The sequence below is a fragment of a genome, unplaced genomic scaffold, assembly GCF_019419815.1.
Source record: "Pyrus x bretschneideri cultivar Hongxiangsu unplaced genomic scaffold, Pyrus_bretschneideri_v1 Contig32, whole genome shotgun sequence".
Taxonomy (NCBI): Eukaryota; Viridiplantae; Streptophyta; class Magnoliopsida; order Rosales; family Rosaceae; genus Pyrus; species Pyrus x bretschneideri.
The window spans coordinates 2,835,228-2,854,255 of record NW_025999635.1 but is presented as its reverse complement, the minus strand read 5'-3'; the positions used below and the strand labels follow the sequence as shown (position 1 = coordinate 2,854,255).

The following is a 19,028-nucleotide window of genomic DNA, read 5'->3' as shown; positions in this document are numbered from 1 at the left end:
GCGGGACAAGACAGTTTGCTGACGTCCAAAATTTCCTTTCAATCGTACAAGGGGACCCACAAAATTAATGCTGGGGACAAAATTAAATATTATATTATATTAAAATATAAAATGAAATTGTAACAAAACACTTTTCGTACTGTTCATTTCAAATAAAATAAAAACCCACATTTTTACCTTTCCTGATATTATTCACATCTTTATTTTTCATTAAAATGAAAATAAAGTTTTTTTTTTTTTTTTCTTTTCGTTAGTTTTCCTAATATAAAAAAGGTAAATCGCAGCTTAATTATGCATTTGGGCAACTCTTATAAATTTACCAATTTAAATAGATATAACTTGACATCAAGAAAAACATGTAAACTGCAAGATGCATTCGAGGAAGGGTCTGTCGGATATTGAACATAGCCGGTTGGAACAGCAAACAAGTGCCGGAACCAAACTACTCGGCATTGGCTTACCGGTTTAGCCCCCGGGCAAAATGGCCAGGTGGTTGGTTCAGGCAGAAAAGTCGGCTCCGGTTACAATGTGCAAATCTTTCATTTATGATGAAATCAATCGAAGGGTCACGAGAACGACCAAATCACTCGAGTGAATAAACCATTCGCTCAGCCAGCTCTTCACCTACAACTCTCATATATCGGTGCAGCTGGAACTCCAAGTAACTCCTTTCTGAAGAACCAAAAGCGAACTTTATATCCTTCAACAAAAAACAGTGTAGCAAGTAAATGAATACACGAAGGTATCTGGATTTTGCGTGGGGAGGTCTGAAAATTCTATGACGCTTGAGTATACATACCTTGAATCTCACACGAGATCCATTCAACCCGATTAAAATGTTACCGATATTTCCATCTTCCACATCAACAGATACCAGATTTTGTTCGTTGTCTGAGCTTTCATATTCAAAGTCAATTGCTACTTCATCATCATACATAGGAAAATCATTAGTGTCTTCTTTCCCAATGTCGTCATGTTGCACTTCCATGACTTCTTCAGAAACATGGGGTGGCAAGGACTCTCTATCTTGTGAGACGGAAACATCCGACAGAACAGCATACCGCTTTTTATCAAGCAAAGGCCTGGCAATATGAAAAGGAATCCACCTGGAGTTAAAATTTCGGCTTGTCAGTCACCGAAAAACTTTGAATATCAGGACATTAGAAAATTTTCTTGATTTATATGAAGATATTGAAAAGTAATGATTTCCATCGTGTGTAAATAAAGTTGAAATTGGTCTCATCTGAAAACTTCAGCTCACATGTATATAATTATCAAGAGAAGTAACAAAGAGGACAAACGTATAAAGGAAGAATTTTCAAACTAATTAGTAAATTGAAACAATTAACAGCTTTCCATGGTCAGCTGCTACAAGTGAAAGGGAACTTACTGGTAACGGAGCGGACAGAGTAACTCAGATGGGCTATATGCTGCTTTGTATCTCATCTTACTGCAAGAGTGAATGTAGTAACCGAGATAATAATACTGGAGAGTAGAGCAATGGGCTTGATTTTCTTTCACCCAATTTATTTCTTGCAGTGCTGAATACTTTCCAGGTGATAGGAAGGCAAAATCTGGGTCCCAAAATAAGTATTTACTTGACAAACATCTAGGGAGGATATCTATAACACCAACTGCAACAAGCTTGCCATCAACAACATATTGCTGATGGAAAGAACCAAAGCCACAAGGTGGAACTGTTCCATCATCCTTTTGGAGGCACATAATTTAAGGGAGTATCAACCAGGAACCTCTTATACGAGCTTTCAGTAACATGCTCAGGGGAATCATTATGCACCGCTATTTGATACCGTCTATATAAAGCATACTCTTCTGAATCAAAACTGGACCTTCTCAAATGAATCTCAAGCCTACGCCTCTTTACCGGAGCATTTTGAGAGCTATGTGTCACACCGCACCCTTTACTTTCAGACCCGGCAGCAGATCCTTTAGAGATGTTAACAGTTTGAGCACTTTCGTATAAGGAAGCTTGTTTTGTGGCAGAATAAAAATTTAAATGTCCATTGCAAGCCCTGACTAACAGACCAGATGTTTTTGCCAACTGATTCAAGTAACACTCTAGCTTTTCAGCAATAAGTTTTGGAGATGGCCCTTTTTCATCTGTAATATGCGTCGACAATCTTCCCCGGTGGACGTCATTCTCACCTGGTAACGACCTCCTTATAGTAGCCGCTATTTGGAATGCAAAATTGCTAGAGTATAAGAGATCTTCGGATCCTTCAACCAATAGCTTTCTTTTGGCTTGTAAAACCTTTTTAACAATAGCTTTTGGAAATTGAATGTCAGGGAATTCCCCATTTTCAGAGCAACCACGAACGGCATTATCAACTTGATCTGATAAGTAATGCATAATCTTTTCTTCCCCACCCTTCTCTTCATTGTTATTGGAACAGGATTCTTTCGCAGCTGAGCTTGAAACTTTGGGATGGGTATGGCTGCGTGTGTCCTTAGAGGCATTTGGATTCTCTATACACTCCCCTGGTTTCTTACATTCCAAGGTACCATCTAAGTACCTAGGCATAGATCATTTTCAGTGATCAGGATAAAGGATACGAAGATCATAATAAAATTACGCTATTGATAACTGAAAGTAATCGCCATCAATTAGTCCATGACCCACTCAAAACCTTGGAAAATTGCAAAATACGACATTAGAATTTTCTTTAAAGCAGATTCTGTGCAGCAACCTTGAAAGATCATCAGACATTATCTTTGGAGGGGTTCTATATTGTAAATTAACTGATGAATTATTCTAAACATACCAAAAGAATGATCCTTCCCAATCTACACGCAACAACACTGAAAACTCTGCTTTTTGGGGAGAGGAGGAAGAATAAAAGGCAACATAACTATACCTTTGCATTCGTCTAGACACCCGCGCTTGCTCTTTGGAAGGAACAAAATCGCCTGCTCTCAGACGAATAGTATAAGCAGGGCAGCATGTTCTTTCCATGTCAGGTTTGTAAAGGAAACAACCAGATCGCCTCCAACCCCGGTCAAGAAGATCTAAACTGAGACTCGTTAAAATACGTACACAATAAAGAAATCTTGCCAGTAGAACAACAGTAGTATTGTTCACAAAATATAATGAGCATCCAATAAAAAACCAACCTTGGTAGTCATCAATCGTAATGCTATGTGCCCACAAACCTGAAAAATCAAAGACAAGTTAAGAACGTAATCAGAAACATTAAATTCATCCAAAAAAAAGCAAAAGAACTTTAACACGGCGACGGAAAATAGAGCTATAGTTAGCAAATCAGCATTGGCCTAACATCCCAACTCTTTCTTTCCAATTCGAATCGCTATGAAACCTCATAACTAATTTGCAAAATGATCACATTATCTTGTATTCATGGAATTAAACCCAATGATTCAAAACTACAATTTTTTCGAGGATTCGCAACGACTACTGAATGAACAGCAACCATCCGAAGAATATAATCGACTTTAAAGGCCTAATTTTTTCACACAGCTCCATTAATCACAATCAAAACTCTAAACTTGTTCAAATTCTAATTAGCAAGACAAATCAACTGGATTACGAACTTAAAACCAAACAAATTACGACAAAGAGAGACGAACCGTGAGCGATACTGGTGCGAGCAGGGGATTTGCAGTAGCCGCAGGAGCTTTTGTTTTCGCCGTAATCCACCACCACGCTTTCCCCTCTGTGGTTACTGCCGCCGCCGCCGCCGCTTCTGCTGCTACTGCTCGCCTCGCCCTTCTTCAACTTCCCTGCCATTTTCCGATTGGATCCTCTCTCTCCTCTCAGCTCCGCCTCTGCATCGGAGGTTCTGGACCGCGTTTTAGCTTCCAAACGACGTCGTGGCGCGCGGCTAACCAGCTATACGAGTACAACGACCCTCCCTTCTTCTCTATTGATCTCGCCGGGCGATTTTCAATTGGGCTTTAATTCTTTACTTCATTTGTGTGTCTAACTTTTTTTTGTTTTTTTTTTGTATTATAAATTTTTAAAGAAAATTGCCAGATTGGTGGTGAATTTCCACCAAATCTACTGAGTCAATAATTTGGACTTTTGAAATTTGATCCAATGATTAAAATAAGAGTTTCTTTAAAAGTTATAATAACTTTAATCATTGGATCAAATTTTAAGATACCAGATTCTTTGACTTAATGGATTGGATGGAAGAGATTCAGAAGTGATCCATTTCCGACGAATTTAACTGCAATTACTCTTCTTTCCCCTTCTTATTTATATTTATTTTATTTCAGTGAGAAAAAGCAATAATCAGCAAAAATAAATAATTGGAGTATTCGTATGGTCACCCATACAAATTTATATAGTTTTACATTTTGCACCCTCAAGTTTGGATGCAATTACAACTTATAAAATCATTTTTAAAACATTTCAGTTTCATACCTTTACTATTATTTCATTTCAATTTTGTACAACCGTCTCAATTTATGTTAGATTTTCAATTATCTGCTTATGTGGATCTCACGGGCTCCATATACATGTGACACGTGGATTAAAAATTAATAAAATAATTTTTAATTATAGAAGGGTTCTCTCTAGGGATGAGCAAAATACTCATAGATTTAGATAACTGCGGTTATCACTCAATTTAAAGTTCACGGTTATGGTTATGGGTAATTATTTAGACGAACAAACGGTTATGAGTATAACCGTTTATTCGTGAAATTTAAATGGGCGGTTATGGGTATTATCCGCGATTATAACAAGTATTCATCGATTATAGGTATTAACCACGGTTATAACAGGTATCTATTTACTCATTTAATTCAACATATGTAAAATTTAAAAAAAAAAAAATTAAAAACCCCAAATTTTCAATCTCCCAGCCATATTCTGCCTGGCAGAGAGATTGAAAATTTGGATATGGGTTTAAAAATAAAAGCAGAAATGGATATGGGTTTTTGAACCTGTCTCAGAGGGCATTTGTAAAACTTTCGACCCGGATTCTTCTCAGTATTTGCAGTGAGGACTGGCATGCTTCATACTAGGGAATGGGCAACGATTATGGCGGACGGGTAACCGTGGTTATTTACCCATAACCGTTTATGATCATACCCGCATAACCGTTTACCCGTTGGGTAATTGCATAAACGGTTATACCCATACCCATAACCGTTTATAAATGGTTAACCATACCCATAACTGTGTACCTATTTAACCATAATCGTGTACCCATTTAACCATAACTGTTTACCCATTTATCCATTTTTTTACCCATTTACCATTTTTCCACCCATCTACATGTTTTTTTTTTTTAACAACTTGAAAATTACAAAAGAAAAATTTGTCATAATTTTTGTTTTCTGACAATTAAACACCGTTATAGGTATATTTTAGCATGCATATCCTTATTTTTATCATTTAAGTCCTCATACAATTCCAATAATTGAAATAATATACGAACGATATTTTTCTGCTACACCCAAGCAAGTCTTTAAACTATTTTTTTTAATAGTTTACAAACAAGTTGTGGGTATGGAGTAGGGATGGGTAAAATACCCATGGATTTGGGTAACTGCGGTTACCCGCCCATTTAAAGTTCACGGTTATGGTTATAGGTAACTGTTTAGACGACCAAACGATTATGAGTATAACCGTTTATCCGTGAAATTTAAATGGGCGGGTATGGGTATTATCAGCGGTTATAACGGGTATCCACCGGTTATAGGTATTATCCTCAGTTATAACATGTATTCATTTACCCATTTAATTTAATATATGTAAAAATTTAAAATAGATAAATAAACATCCCAAATTTTCAATCTCTCAGCCAAAGTCTGCCAGAGATTGAAAATATGGATATGGGTTTAAAAATAAAAGAAGAAATGGATATGGGTTTTTGAACCTATCTTATAGGGCATTTGTAAAACTTTCGAATCAAATTCTTCCCAGTATTTGCAGTGAGGACAGGCAGGCTCCATACCCACAAGGAAGTCTTTAAACTTTTTTTTTTTAATAGTTTACAAACAAGTTGTGGGTATGGAGCCTGCCTATCCTCACTGCAAATGCTGAGAAGAATCTGAGTCGAAAATTTTACAAATGCCCTTTGAGACAGATTCAAAAACCCATATCCATTTCTTCTTTTATTTTTAAACCCATATCCAAATTTTCAATCTCTCCGCCAGGCAGACTCTAGCTGAGACATTGAAAATTTGGGATTTTTATTTATTTATTTTAAAATTTTACATATATTAAATTAAATGGGTAAATGAATACACATTATAACCACAGGTAATACCCATAACTGATGGACACCTATTATAACTGCTGGTAATACCCATAACCGCCCATTTAAATTTCACGGATAAACGGTTATACCCATAACCGTTTGTTCATCTAAACGGTTATACACATAACCGTTTGTTCATCTAAACGGTTATCCATAACCATAACCGTGAACTTTAAATGGGTGGGTAACAGCGTTACCCAAACCTATGGGTATTTTGCCCATCCCTACTCCATACCCACAACTTGTACTTATAACAGTGTTTAATTGTCAGAAAACGAAAATTATAACAAAATTTTCTTTTGTAATTTTCAAGTTGTTAAAAAAAAAAAAAATGTAGACGGGTGAAAAATGGATAAATGGGTAACAAAAGGATAAACGAGTTAAAAAACAGGTAAACGGGTAAATTGTTATGATTAAATGAGTAAACAGTTATGGTTAAATTGGTACACGGTTATGGGTATGGTTAACCATTTATAAACGGTTATGGGTATGAGTATAACCGTTTATAGCAATTACCCAACGGGTAAACGGTTATGCAGGGTATGAACATAAATGGTTATTGGTCAATAACCGCGGTTACCCGCTCGCCATAACCGTTGCCCATCCCCATTTCTCATTCTTCTCCAACCCACCATTTCCTTACTCTCTCTCTCTTCTTCTCTAAGGCTCTGCCCACCCTCACTCTCCTCTCCGCCTCTCCCAATTCTGCCTACAAAACAACACCACACTGCTACCTCCAGATTTCAGGCTTTAAGGATTTTTTGGGATGTGGTCGATCTGCCTACCTTGCTGAAGTTGCTCAGGTGACCTCGTTGCACCACCGCCCGCCGCCACTACCAGCGGCCAAATGGCCATAGATGCTCAAAGAATACCAGGGGTACAGGAAAAATAAATAATTCAAAAGAAAGGCATAGTTTTTATTTCAGCAAAGGGTTTAGGGTTGCGATTCTGCAAAAAAATGGAAGGGGTTGCGATTCGAAATAAGGGGGTCCAATCCCAAATTGGAAACATTTTTGTTGTTGTTAATAGAGGAGTTCCAAGGGCTTGCTATTCGCGATTCCGCCGTCAAGGGTGGGGGACGAACGAAGGGGGAAACGGGTGCAGATGAATGATGAACACCTACTCAAGACAGCAGGTGGTGGCCTAGGATTTCCTTCTCCCCGACGGCTTAGATCTCAGCGCTGCATCAAATTTGGCGTCTTTGAATCGGTTGGCTCTACGATTTCGGATTCCAGTAAAGATAAGGGGGCTTTGGTCAGAATGGTTAGGGAAAGAAGGGGGATGACACTATCAACTTTGCCTTGGGAAGTCGGGTCCAAGAAAGGGCTCTTCGATTTGAGTGCTTGGGGTTTGAAAATCACCAAGTAGAGACTTGGGCTTTGTTCCATGAGGAATATTGGGTCATGGTGGTGGTTTGACATCAATGGGGAACGATGGTGAGGCCGCTGTTTGAGTCGTCTGGGTACGTCGGGTTTTCGGAGAAGAAGATGAAAAGTGGCTTAACCATTGATTTTGACGCTGGATATTTTTAGAGAGAGAAATGAGTGAGAGAGAGATAAGTGGGGTCATTTTGTTTAATTTAGTTCTTTTTTAATTGATTTGTAATATTTAGTTATTTTATTTGCCAAGTCATAAAAATATATGGACTTTATATTTTCCACATCATCATTTAACGGTTTGACTTACAGATATATGAGATTGCAATTAAATGATAAGTCAATTTATGTGACTGAAACGTTTTAAAGATGTTGTATGAGGTTGCAATTGCACCCAAACATGAGGGGTAAAATATAATTTACCCTACATGTTACTAGCCTTTTGATATGCGCTCAAGCACGCGTCAATTGCAGATACATTACTTTGAGATTGAGACTCATATCTCTATATGAATTAATTTAGAAATTTTAAATTCAAATCCGTCACACGTATCTAAAGAAAACATTTTTTTGCACATTAGTGAAAAGAAAGATAAAGGGAAACTTCTCAATTTAATTAAAGTGAGTACTGAAATTTCCATAATTACAATAGCATTAAACCTAATCAAGAGGAATTCTCTGATGATCACCGATATGACCACATACCCAAAGCTACAATACAAGGGCGCTGGGCGAGGAGGAACCAAATGGACATGATAGACCGTCATTGTGACATTCTGATTTAGTAACATAATAATATGTGAAGTAAGAATAATTGTAGAAAATGATTTATTGTCGTTCATTCATTGTTAAACATTCAATATATACTGAGTACAAATACACAAATTAATTATAATTCAACGAACTTAATCTACAAGATTTAGGGTTTAGGGTAAACCTAATCATCATCATACAACTAACCTAATCCAGACAATGAATCTAAAGAAAACTAATAAAAAAGGCTTGAAAACTTTGAGTTTTAATGATAAGGACAAAATAAATGGTAAAGTGAATAGTACCAGGATTGACTTTTTAGTGTAAAAATATGATTTTTAGTTAAAGTGAACAGTATCGCGAACTATTCGTTTAAACTCGCATGAATCTAATATAGAAAATTACAAAGAGATTTAAGAAGTAAGACAATCTCGCTAATACTATCACATAACATTATATTATTAGATTAGAACACTATTATAATAGTTTATGCGATTCATCTAAGTTGCTCTCATGATGGGACTTCTTCTACTTGTAGGTGGAGTACGATTCACAGGAAAACAAAACAAAACAATATTCATCTTCACCAAACCAAGAAAATCCTCGAAGCCATAAATCAAAATTACACAAAAATACACGGGCTTAACTGCATATACAACCAATCCAAAATTCGAAAAAAAAATAAAAAAAAATTAAAAAGGAGGGCATTATCGTGATTATCTACCCACCAAAACCCACAACCTGAAAACGTAGGCTTCAAGTGAGAGAGACAACAAAACCTGCACGGTCCGCACGTCCTTTCATTTTCCCGATTTCGGACTCCAAACCTCTCCTAAATTACCATTCAATGCCACTCCTCCTCTTCCCCCTCACCCTCTCTCTATCTCCACTGTGAAATCTCCGATCTTCCAGCTTTCTCACTGCAACTCCTGCATCGCCTCCGCAGCCTCTCGAGCTCAGTTTCGTAACAATGGCGGTTCCTCCGAGCTCAATCTCTCTTCTCGTCTAGTTTCCGCTACACTCGAGAGCTCCGTTCCTCAACAATAGCGGTTCCGGTTCCTTACAGCTGAGGACTCTCCAAGATTTCATATTTCTCAGTGTTCTCACACTCCTACGAGCTCTGGAGGCGATTGGAAGAAAACGAGGCCGAAATGCCGACGCAGCCTTCGAATTTGTGCACGGATTGGCCTCGGTTTCAGATCTAACCGCCGTTGATCTTCATTTCGGCTACGACTGCGAGGCGTTTTCTTTGAGAATGGTTGCTTGAGCGGGTGGTTGGAAATTAAGTTTTAGATTTTATAAAATTATCAGTGGACTTTGCGTTTATAGCGATGAATCGGAGTTTTAGGGCTCAGGACTCGCAAATGCAAGCGATGATTAAGCAGAGGCAGCAGCTCAGAGTCTCGGTGAGGAAGGAGAAGGAAGAAGAGCTCGCTTTGTTCCTAGAGATGAAGAAGCGCGAGAAGGAACGGAACGATCTTCTTCTCAACAGCTCCGAAGAGTTCGATTCACCATTAGGTATAAAGATTTTAATTTTCGAGTGCAATGTAGAGGATTTCGAATTCCGAATTCGTAATCTGTAATATGCTTTTTTGCTTGAATCGATGCTAAAATAGTTTAAACTGAATTTCGATGCTGAATTTGTTTAGAAATGTTTCTTATTTTATGCATTGATATTGATTACTAAGGTTGCTTCTGATATGGTAACTTTGACATAGCAGGGGCGAAACCCGGAACTTCTCCCGTTTTCAATATTTCCTCATCAACGCCGGCACCTCCACGCAAGACTGGCGCTGATGATTTCCTCAATTCTGAGAATGACAAGAATGATTATGATTGGTAATGCCAGAATTTGTTTTACCTTTGTATGCTTATGATTCCGAAATTTGTCCTGCGTGTTATGGAACTTTTAAATCAGGTTAACCATATCCGTAAATGTTAAAGATGTTTGAAGATTTTGTTCCAGTTACGCGTATCTTATGAAATATTTTGGATTGCAAACTGTCTGGATAAAGTCCAAGAGTATAATAATACACTCTTGATATAATCCGCGGAGTGCATTTCTGCTGATTACATGTGTGTTGGTAATTTTCAAGGGGGCCTAACCCTGCCTGCCTCCCCTTTGTTTTGCTTCTAATAGCATATTTTAGCATTATAAATTGTGCATGCCTATGCAACATAGGGGGTAGAAATTTCTGACAAAGGAAAGCATGGCAATCGAAGTGTTTTTACGAAATAAGCCTGTACAGCGTTTGTTCTTAAAATGCATATTAAGTTTCAGTCTAGCGTAGATGCTATTAGGTACTGAGAAGTTTTGTCTAAGTTGGTATTAATTATTTTATTCTCCTTTCAGGCTTTTAACTCCACCCGGGACTCCTCTTTTTCCTTCATTGGAGTTGGAATCACATAAGACCGTAATGAGTCAGCATGGAACCCCAAAGGCTCGTCCCACTGCACTCAAATCTAGAGTAAGAATTTCCTTTTCAACTGGGTTGCAGTTCTTCTGCATCTGATCGGGTTGAAATTTATTTATAGTATGTGAAAGGGAGTTGATAGTCCTCTTTAAAGCAGAAGCCACCCGTTTCATTATGATAATTGATTTTGAGGAATCTCTTATTTTCTCTGCCAAGTAATAGTTATGTTGGAGTGCTGTTAATCTATCAGAACAAGGGTTACATAGTAAGCAGAAAAGTTGCAAAAGATATCCTCGGTATATGGCGCTTAATTGGCAGTTATATGAAATCTGAATTGTTGACATTCATTCTCATCTCTCAAACTCTACGTTGCTTAACTTAGAAAGTGCATTTAAGAGAAAACGACTTATCTATAGCATCTAACTTAGAAAAGATTCAACAACTATTGAGCCTAGACTGTAGTGATTCATAGAAGATGCTGCTTCTCTCCTTTATCAGTCTCTATAAAAAGGATAAATTATGTGGTGGTTTTCAGTTTATGACTTTTGAGTTTGAAATTCTAATTGTGCTTGAGTTTCATGTAGTATTACTTAAGTCATTTCTTCATTGTGTCATAGTTAGCAAACCCCCAGCCAGAGCCTGCTGCTAGGAGCAGCTTAGTGTCCAGACAAACAACTTCTTCCCCTGGGCTAAGTTCTTCAAGTTCAGGGACCCGGAGGCCTTCATCGTCCGGTGGTCCAGGATCAAGACCTGCAACACCAACTGGACGACCCACATTGCCTTCAGCACCTAGACCTTCAAGATCGTCAACACCGACTTCTCGAGCAACCTTGCCGTTAAATAAGTCCATAAATTCTGCACCTAAGTCTACGGTTCCCACAACTAGATCGACAACTCCTGCAAAGAGATCAACAACTCCTGCAAATAGATCAACAACTCCTGCAAAGAGATCAACAACTCCTGCGAATAGATCGACACTCTGCGATAGCGACAGCTCCTGCAAATCTACAGTTCCCTCAAGATCCTCTACACCGTCAAGGTCTACTGCAAGATCTTCAACACCAACTTCCAGACCCACTGTACCCCCACCCAAATCTGCATCAAGAGCATCAACACCAACTCGACGACCGACCATGCCATCCCCTACACCTAGTATATCAGCTCCTCCATCAAAGTCCTCACTTTCAGTTTCCAAGCCAGCTCCTACAGCAGCAAGAAATCCAGTGCCATCACGTGGTGCGTCCCCAACAGTGAAGTCCAGACCATGGAAGCCCTCAGAAATGCCTGGTTTCTCACTCGAGGCCCCGCCAAATTTAAGGACAACACTTCCTGACAGACCACTTTCAGCCACTAGAGGTAGGCCTGGAGCACCCAGTTCTCGATCATCTTCCGTTGAGCCTGGTCCTAATGTAAGGCCAAGACGGCAATCATGCTCTCCTTCGAGAGGACGGGCTCCCAATGGCATTAGTCATACCAGTGGGAGCTCTGTTCCTGCATTCAGTCGTGGACATTCTAAAGTTAATGAAAATGTGAGCCCTGTTTTAATGGGAACAAAAATGGTCGAGAGGGTAATAAATATGCGGAAACTGGCACCACCAAAGCAAGAGGATAAGCATTCTCCTCTTGGTAACCACTCCGGCAAGTCAGCTTCATCCCCAGACAGCTCAGGCTTCGGTAGATCACTCTCAAAGAAATCCCTTGATATGGCTATACGCCACATGGTAAGCATATTATTCCATTTTATGAGTCAGTTTACATCTTCATATGAGTTGAGTTTAGAATGCCTGCAAAGTTGTGCATGCTAACTCTGCAGAAGTATCTCATATTTTATGAGCCGGTGTCTTCCCGCATAGGGCTTTCCCGCGTTCCCTCCCAGTTTGCTTGCTACGCAGTCAATATTTAATTTCCTTTAGAGAAAACATTTTATTCAAGTTTGTTATACTTGATGTTAACCTGATTCAACTGTTGGTTGCAGGACATAAGGCGATCCATTCCAGGTAATTTACGACCGTTGATGACAAATATTCCTGCTTCCTCAATGTACAGTGTGAGATCGGGGCCTGCACGAAGCAGAACAATTAGTGTTTCAGATTCTCCTCTTGCCACTAGCAGTAATGCTAGCTCCGAAGTTAGCGTAAACAACAATGGCCTTTGTTTAGATGGGTGCGAAATAGAAGATAATGGCAGTGAGAGAGGTGGTCGATCTCCTGCCAGTGTGCGTGGTAGGTAATCGATTGGAGGAGCTACCATCATCCCACATAAACTGCATCTCTAATCTACCTCATGTTTTTATATTTTCGGTTCCATCAATCGTGACAGTCAAAAGAAAACCAATTTTCTGAGAGACCTGACCAGAAATTCCCCCTCTGTGCTTCATGATATTTGTAATATTAACAAATCTGGATATGTACCGAACAGCTTTTCGTGGCTCGCTTTCTACGGATAATACTGTGTTGAAAAACCAGAATGTTTACTTCTGGGAGCGTAGTGAAAGCTGCAATTTTCCTTGAGAAATTTGGATATTCGAATTATATAATTTCAAAAGTCAATGAAGTATATAGTTCGGTTCCACAATCCTTGCATATTAGGTCCACTCAAATATTACACGTAATCTCAACATAAACAGAGTAAATACAACATAAAAGGGCCAGAATAATGAGAGATTGTTCGGAATGTGCGGTTGAACACTACACGATATTATACAATTAATGGGATTTTTTAGTGTGCTGGTCATGGTCCGGTATAGTAAGTGTCATAATACAATTCGTTGAATTTTAATTTTTTTCAAGTTTATAACCAATTGTATTACACTTGATGTACCTCGTCGTGTTCTCGGCAAACTCGAAAATCTTTGAGTTATGCGTTAGAAAGAAGAAAAACTTGTAAAATTATGGCTCTTTATAATTAGGTAACTAGAAATCACTATTGTTCAGTACGCAGAAGCAGGAAAGCTGCTGGTGATAAAATTATACAAGGTCTGTGTAACTACATAAATCCATGACTTAAACAAACTCAAACACCGCGCGGTCATGGACGCTCTCTCGGCATTCTGGTTCCAACGAGTACATCCTTTGTTCGACATAATTCAGCTACAACATTGCTCGCGTCCATTCGCTCTCGCGGCATTGCTGCAGAACAAGCAACTCCAATTCTTGCAAGGGAAATCAAGCACTCGTCAGCTCTTTGCCTTTGATCATCTTGGCCCAGATAGCCCCTGTTGTCCGTGGCAGTGGTAATTCCACTTTCTTCTGTGTGAAGGAGCCGGGGATCGCATATTTCTTTCACACGTTCGGGCAGAGCCGTCAAGACAAAGTTGTGCAGGTCCAGACCATCTTTAAACATGTCATCAGTCGGCCTCTTGCCTGTTAACATCTCCAGTAACAGGATTCCGAAGCTATACACGTCACCATATGTTGACACTGCAGTTCCACTGCCGTACTCTATAATTTAATGCAGAAAAACATAGTTATGTCTTGACTGTGACTTCATAAAATTAAAGCTAGAAGAAAGATATCAGGAAAATTTACCTGGGGCAGTGTAGCCTATGGTGCCTTTTATTGCATTGGAAGAGCTTTCTTGTGCAGAAAATGGACGAGAAGCATCTGGGAGGAACCTTGCCAAACCAAAATCACCAACACATCCAGTCATGTCACCATCCAAGAGAATGTTGCTCGGCTTTAAATCGCAATGAACTATTGGCATGTCAGAGCCGTTGTGCAAATAATCCAGAGCACTTGCTATGTTGATTGCAATGTTTACTCTCTGAATAAGATCCAAATTTTTCTGCAGATTGGTTGGATTGTCGCCCTGTTGAGCTGAATTATGCAGCCATTCTTCGAGGCTTCCGTTCACCATGAAATCATAAACCAAAGCTTTGAAGTCATTCCCTTGAAAATCAATGCTTGAACAGGCAGTCAGTAGCTTGACAAGATTTCGGTGCCTAACGGTTCTCAGAGCTTCACATTCAGCAATGAAACTTTTGGAGGCTCTTGAAGTTTGAAGATTGAGTACTTTCACTGCAACAACTCTTCCTTCATGCTGATCGAGTATTCCCTTATATACGGATCTAAAACTACCAGCACCAATCAAATTGGCTGAGGAGAACCCATCAGTTGCTTTAAGGAGATCTCCGTAGGACAATTTCAAAAGTGAAACCCCCAATGATGATCCTGATGTTGACTTCAGTGGTCTTGCTTTTCTTGATCGGTAAAGAATCACAAACAAAATCGCTAAAACTCAATCCAACAATCCCACAAACAACTGAGATAATTATTTTCAGCCTAGAAGATAAACCTTGCTTAGATTGCTTGGATGCGCATTTGGGCAATCTTAAAGAAGGTATACCTCCACAAATCCGTGAGTTTCCCGTGACAGAAAGCGCACTTGTGTTCTCAAAAACTCCTTTCATTGGTAATGCACCTTCAAAATCATTAAACGAGAGGTTCAAATTCAGCAAGACGCGAAAACTCTCCAAATAGTTGGGAATTCTGCCAGACAAGTTGTTGCGAGATATGTCGAAATTCTCAATCCCTCTCAAAGAGCTCAAGGATTCAGGTATGGTCCCCTGCAATGAGTTTCCACTCAGATACAGAGTTGTCAAACTTGTACAACTCCCTAAGCTTCGTGGAATCTCACCAGATAACCTGTTGTCAGAAACAATCAAGGAATCAAGATGCACCAAGTTACCTACTTCTGCGGGGATGGATCCGGTAAGTTGGTTACCGGATAGATTCAAACCTTGTGACAGGGATGATAAACCAATAACTTGTTTTGGAATTGAACCACTAAGATTGTTTTCTGAAAGAACCAGAAGTAGCAGTTTCCCGCATTCTCCAAGACTTCGCGGTATGTTGCCTTGTAACTTGTTTGACATGAGAACCAATATTGTTAATGAACTTAGATTTCCTAGAGAAGATGGGATGGTACCTGACAGTCCATTCGAATTTAGATACAAAGCATTCAACTTATTCAGTCTTCCTATTGAACTTGGTATAGTTCCTGTCAATAGGTTTGCATCAAAGGCTAGTACCTCCAAGTTGAAGAGATTTCCAACACTGACAGGAATGTTTCCGCGCATCCAATTCCTTCCGAATATCATTTGCTTGACCATTGTCGAGAGATTTCCGAGACTCAGGTAGCACTCCTCCAAAATTATTGTCACTGATTAATAAAATTTGTAGATTTGTACAATTAACTAGAGAAGAGAGGAAATCCAAGTCACCTTCCTGGTTATATCCAAGACTGTTATTCGAGATTCCTAACCAGACCAAATTCGACATGCCTGCCAGTCTAGGCACCTTGCCTGTAAACTTGTTGTCTAAGATCACAAATCGCATAAGGTTTGAGGCATTGGCGACTGAAACTGGTGTCGGTCCACTGAATTGGTTCATATGGCAATAAAACTTTTTGATGTTTGGAAATATAGTGTGGCCCAAGCTAGGAGGAAGGGTTCCGCGAAGTTGGTTTATAAGCACGGAAAAATATGTGATCGAAGAGAGGTTGTATATTGAAGGAGGTATGGTACCATTCAAATTATTTGTACCCAATACAAGATATGCTAAGTTCTTCAACTGGCCAAGGCTATTTGGAATACCTCCATGCAGATTATTGTGATCCAGATAAAGCTTCTCGAGAGAAGAAAGATTTCCGAAAGAAGGCGGGATTTGCCCACTAAAATTGTTGCTTCCTAAATCAAGTACCCGAAGCTTGGACAATGAGGCAATTTCAGTCGGAAGTTTGCCACTAAGATTGTTTCCATATAAGAGAAGGTATTGGAGGTTGGAGCAACGTGATATGTTGGATGGAATAGCGCCGTTGAAGGAGTTGTTGTGAAGGCGTATTCGTTGCAGGCGGAACAAACGACCAATTTCTGAAGGAATGGTGTGGCCGAAGCTATTGTTTTCAAGGCGCAGTGTCCTGAGGAAGCTCAAGTTTCCAATGTTGGGGGACAGCTGACCTTCCAGCGCGGATGATCGGAGGTCCATTACCGTGACTCTACGGTGCCTTCGCCCGCAAGTAATGCCTCGCCACTCGCAGAAGTCGAGGGATTCATTCCAGGAGCTAAGGATGCCTCGTGTATCGTTCACGATTTCAGCTTTAAAGGCAAGCAACGACAGCCTATCCACCTCATTTCCTGGTAGACCGGACGAGGAGGTGGAGTTGGAGCTAAAGAGAAAGAGTTGCACGAATATAAACCACATGCTAATATGGATACTTGAGAACTCCATTAAAACTCAAATTTTGAAGCAGAGCCAGAGTTATCCGTTAAAGAAAAAGGAGAAGAAAACCTGCAACCAACAATTATAACATGTAAGTTGTAACAAACGAGTACAAAAAATTCAAACAAAACTGCTTTTTTTTTTTTTTTTTGGGGTCAAAAGTCAGACAAAACTGCTTAATGTTTGAATTTACTTATGGGGATAATCTAGATTATTAATTTAATTACATTAGATTACTTGTCTAATTTCTCTTTAATTTGACTCTATTGTTTGCTCTAATTTGGAAGTGTGTCGAAGATATGATTAGGTATGATTAATACATAACTAGCAACAACGTTGCTTGTGTCCTGTTGCTTTCTTGACCTGATGCATGCTCCAAACAGGAATCCGTCAAAATACGCTATATGTGACATTCCATTAAAATATGAGTGTCCGGGCCAACACAAAATTATTATGCAAGATTTTAATTCCCGAAATGAGATTTACTTTCCTAGCACAGTCTTGCAGATGTAGCGTTTTTTAAGCCTAACGTATGACCAATATTTTTTTCAAAGCAATATGACTAACATTTATCCAATAACATGATAGCACCCGAGAAATCATATAAACTATTATCTATTCATTAGCATGATACCACGTAGACGGCTGTATGTGAGACCCCGAGAGATCATTTAAACTATTACGATCAATCCTAACGGTCTTGAAGCCTTGAAGGTTCGTCGGTCCAGAAGTTCAACGCCATTGCAGAATATCATGTTTGAAAGTAGGTGGATGCAAATTATATATGTGATTTGAATGATTATTTCAACCATTAGGTGTCTAGAATATTAACTTGTATGTATTTTCAGAACAGTTTATTTCACGAGTTTAGTTTTCATCCTTGAACTTTACTAATAGTTTCTTCCGTTCTCGAACTATGTCATTTTTTGTACCAGTAGTCATTTTTGCTAACTTCATCAGCTTTTCCGTTAAGTTGAGAGATAAAATAGAAATTTCATTCAAAAAATAGGGCATAAGCTCTTATGTATGTGTAAACATGATAAATGAATTATAACTATTTTCAAATAGTTCGGGATCGGAGAGAATTTTTGAAATGTAAAGTCAATATATCTATATGTATTAGGAAATCATATGAAAGGGATGTTATTATTTTAGTTTGGATCTAAGAAATTTGATGAATTATCCCTAAAGGTTCACATCATAACTGGTTGAAAAATTAGAAGAAGAATTTTTCAAAAAGAAAGACTTAGCTTCTCAAGGATTGAGGATGAATTCCTCCTTAATTAACCTCGTGACATATTCACAAACTTTTATGCTTATAATGGAACTCTTTAAGAATTGGCTAAATTGTCACATCCCGGTCCAGGGCGGATCACTTTCCGGGCCCGCTCCACCATCGTAGACGATATTATCTACTTTGGGTTTACCATTCCTTCACGGTTTTGTTTTTGGGAATTCACGAGCAACTTCCCAGTGGGTCACCCATCATGGCATTGCTCTAGCCCCCTTCTCGCTTAACTTCGGAGTTCCTACGAAACCCGAAGCCAATGAGCTCCTAAAAGGCCTCATGCTAGGTAGAGATGAGAATATACATATAAGGATCACTTCCCTGGGCGATGTGGGATGTCACAATCCACCCCCCTTAGGGGCCCGACGTCCTCGTCGGCACACCACGGCCAGGGTTAGGCTCTGATACCAAATTGTCACATCCCGGCCCAGGACGGATCACTTCCCGGACCCGCTCCACCACCGTAGCACGATATTGTCCGCTTTGGGCTTACCATTCCCTCACGGTTTTGTTTTTGGGAACTCACGAGCAACTTCCCAGTGGATCACCCATCATGGGATTGCTCTAGCCCCCTTCTCGCTTAACTTCGGAGTTCTTACGTAACCCGAAGCCAATGAGCTCCCAAAAGGCCTCGTGCTAGGTAGAGATGAGAATATACATATAAGGATCACTTCCGTAGACGATGTGGGATGTCACATAAATGACCTTAGTTTTAAGGGAAAATTTGA

General features: G+C 39.3%; 3 protein-coding genes across 4 annotated transcripts; 1 reads left to right on the top strand and 2 right to left on the bottom strand.

Annotated features, from left to right (window-relative positions):
* Nucleotides 1-289: 289 nt before the first annotated feature.
* On the bottom strand, nt 290-3,967 carry LOC103936607 (arginyl-tRNA--protein transferase 2). Its single transcript, XM_009346455.3, is given in 7 exon segments — nt 290-700; nt 800-1,106; nt 1,391-1,707; nt 1,709-2,534; nt 2,877-3,027; nt 3,133-3,171; nt 3,607-3,967. Coding segments are annotated over 7 exon segments (1,917 nt in total). The 5' UTR covers nt 3,767-3,967; the 3' UTR covers nt 290-583.
* Nucleotides 3,968-9,082: 5,115 nt separating this feature from the next.
* On the top strand, nt 9,083-13,363 carry LOC103936592 (mucin-5AC). Of its 2 annotated transcripts, none has more exons than XM_009346438.3 (5): nt 9,083-9,898; nt 10,099-10,219; nt 10,734-10,848; nt 11,412-12,515; nt 12,770-13,363. In XM_009346438.3, the coding sequence occupies exons 1-5, from the start codon at nt 9,712-9,714 to the stop codon at nt 13,022-13,024; spliced, it is 1,782 nt and encodes a 593-aa protein (XP_009344713.2). In that variant the 5' UTR covers nt 9,083-9,711; the 3' UTR covers nt 13,025-13,363. The 2 variants fall into 2 exon arrangements, with proteins under 2 accessions (XP_009344713.2, XP_009344718.2); XM_009346443.3 differs by having other exon boundaries at nt 9,092-9,898; nt 10,102-10,219.
* Nucleotides 13,364-13,813: 450 nt separating this feature from the next.
* Nucleotides 13,814-17,538, bottom strand: LOC103937509 (putative receptor-like protein kinase At3g47110). Its single transcript, XM_048590384.1, has 4 exons — nt 16,477-17,538; nt 16,072-16,263; nt 14,322-14,983; nt 13,814-14,234 (listed from the first exon to the last, which is right to left on the bottom strand). The coding sequence occupies exons 1-4, from the start codon at nt 17,019-17,021 to the stop codon at nt 13,822-13,824; spliced, it is 1,812 nt and encodes a 603-aa protein (XP_048446341.1). The 5' UTR covers nt 17,022-17,538; the 3' UTR covers nt 13,814-13,821.
* Nucleotides 17,539-19,028: the final 1,490 nt, after the last annotated feature.

Bases quoted from the DNA above. Each gene is read 5' to 3' on its own strand.
- LOC103937509 (XM_048590384.1), bottom strand. From the start codon at position 17,021: ATGGAGTTCTCAAGTATCCATATTAGCATGTGGTTTATATTCGTGCAA. The intron at 14,984-16,071 runs GTCGAATTTGGT...AAGAAAAGCAAG, and splicing joins GTGCCTAGACTGGCAGGCAT to ACCACTGAAGTCAACATCAG. The intron at 14,235-14,321 runs GTAAATTTTCCT...ATTAAATTATAG, and splicing joins CATAGGCTACACTGCCCCAG to AGTACGGCAGTGGAACTGCA.
- LOC103936592 (XM_009346438.3), top strand. From the start codon at position 9,712: ATGAATCGGAGTTTTAGGGCTCAGGACTCGCAAATGCAAGCGATGATT. The intron at 10,220-10,733 runs GTAATGCCAGAA...TTCTCCTTTCAG, and splicing joins GACAAGAATGATTATGATTG to GCTTTTAACTCCACCCGGGA. The intron at 10,849-11,411 runs GTAAGAATTTCC...ATTGTGTCATAG, and splicing joins CCACTGCACTCAAATCTAGA to TTAGCAAACCCCCAGCCAGA.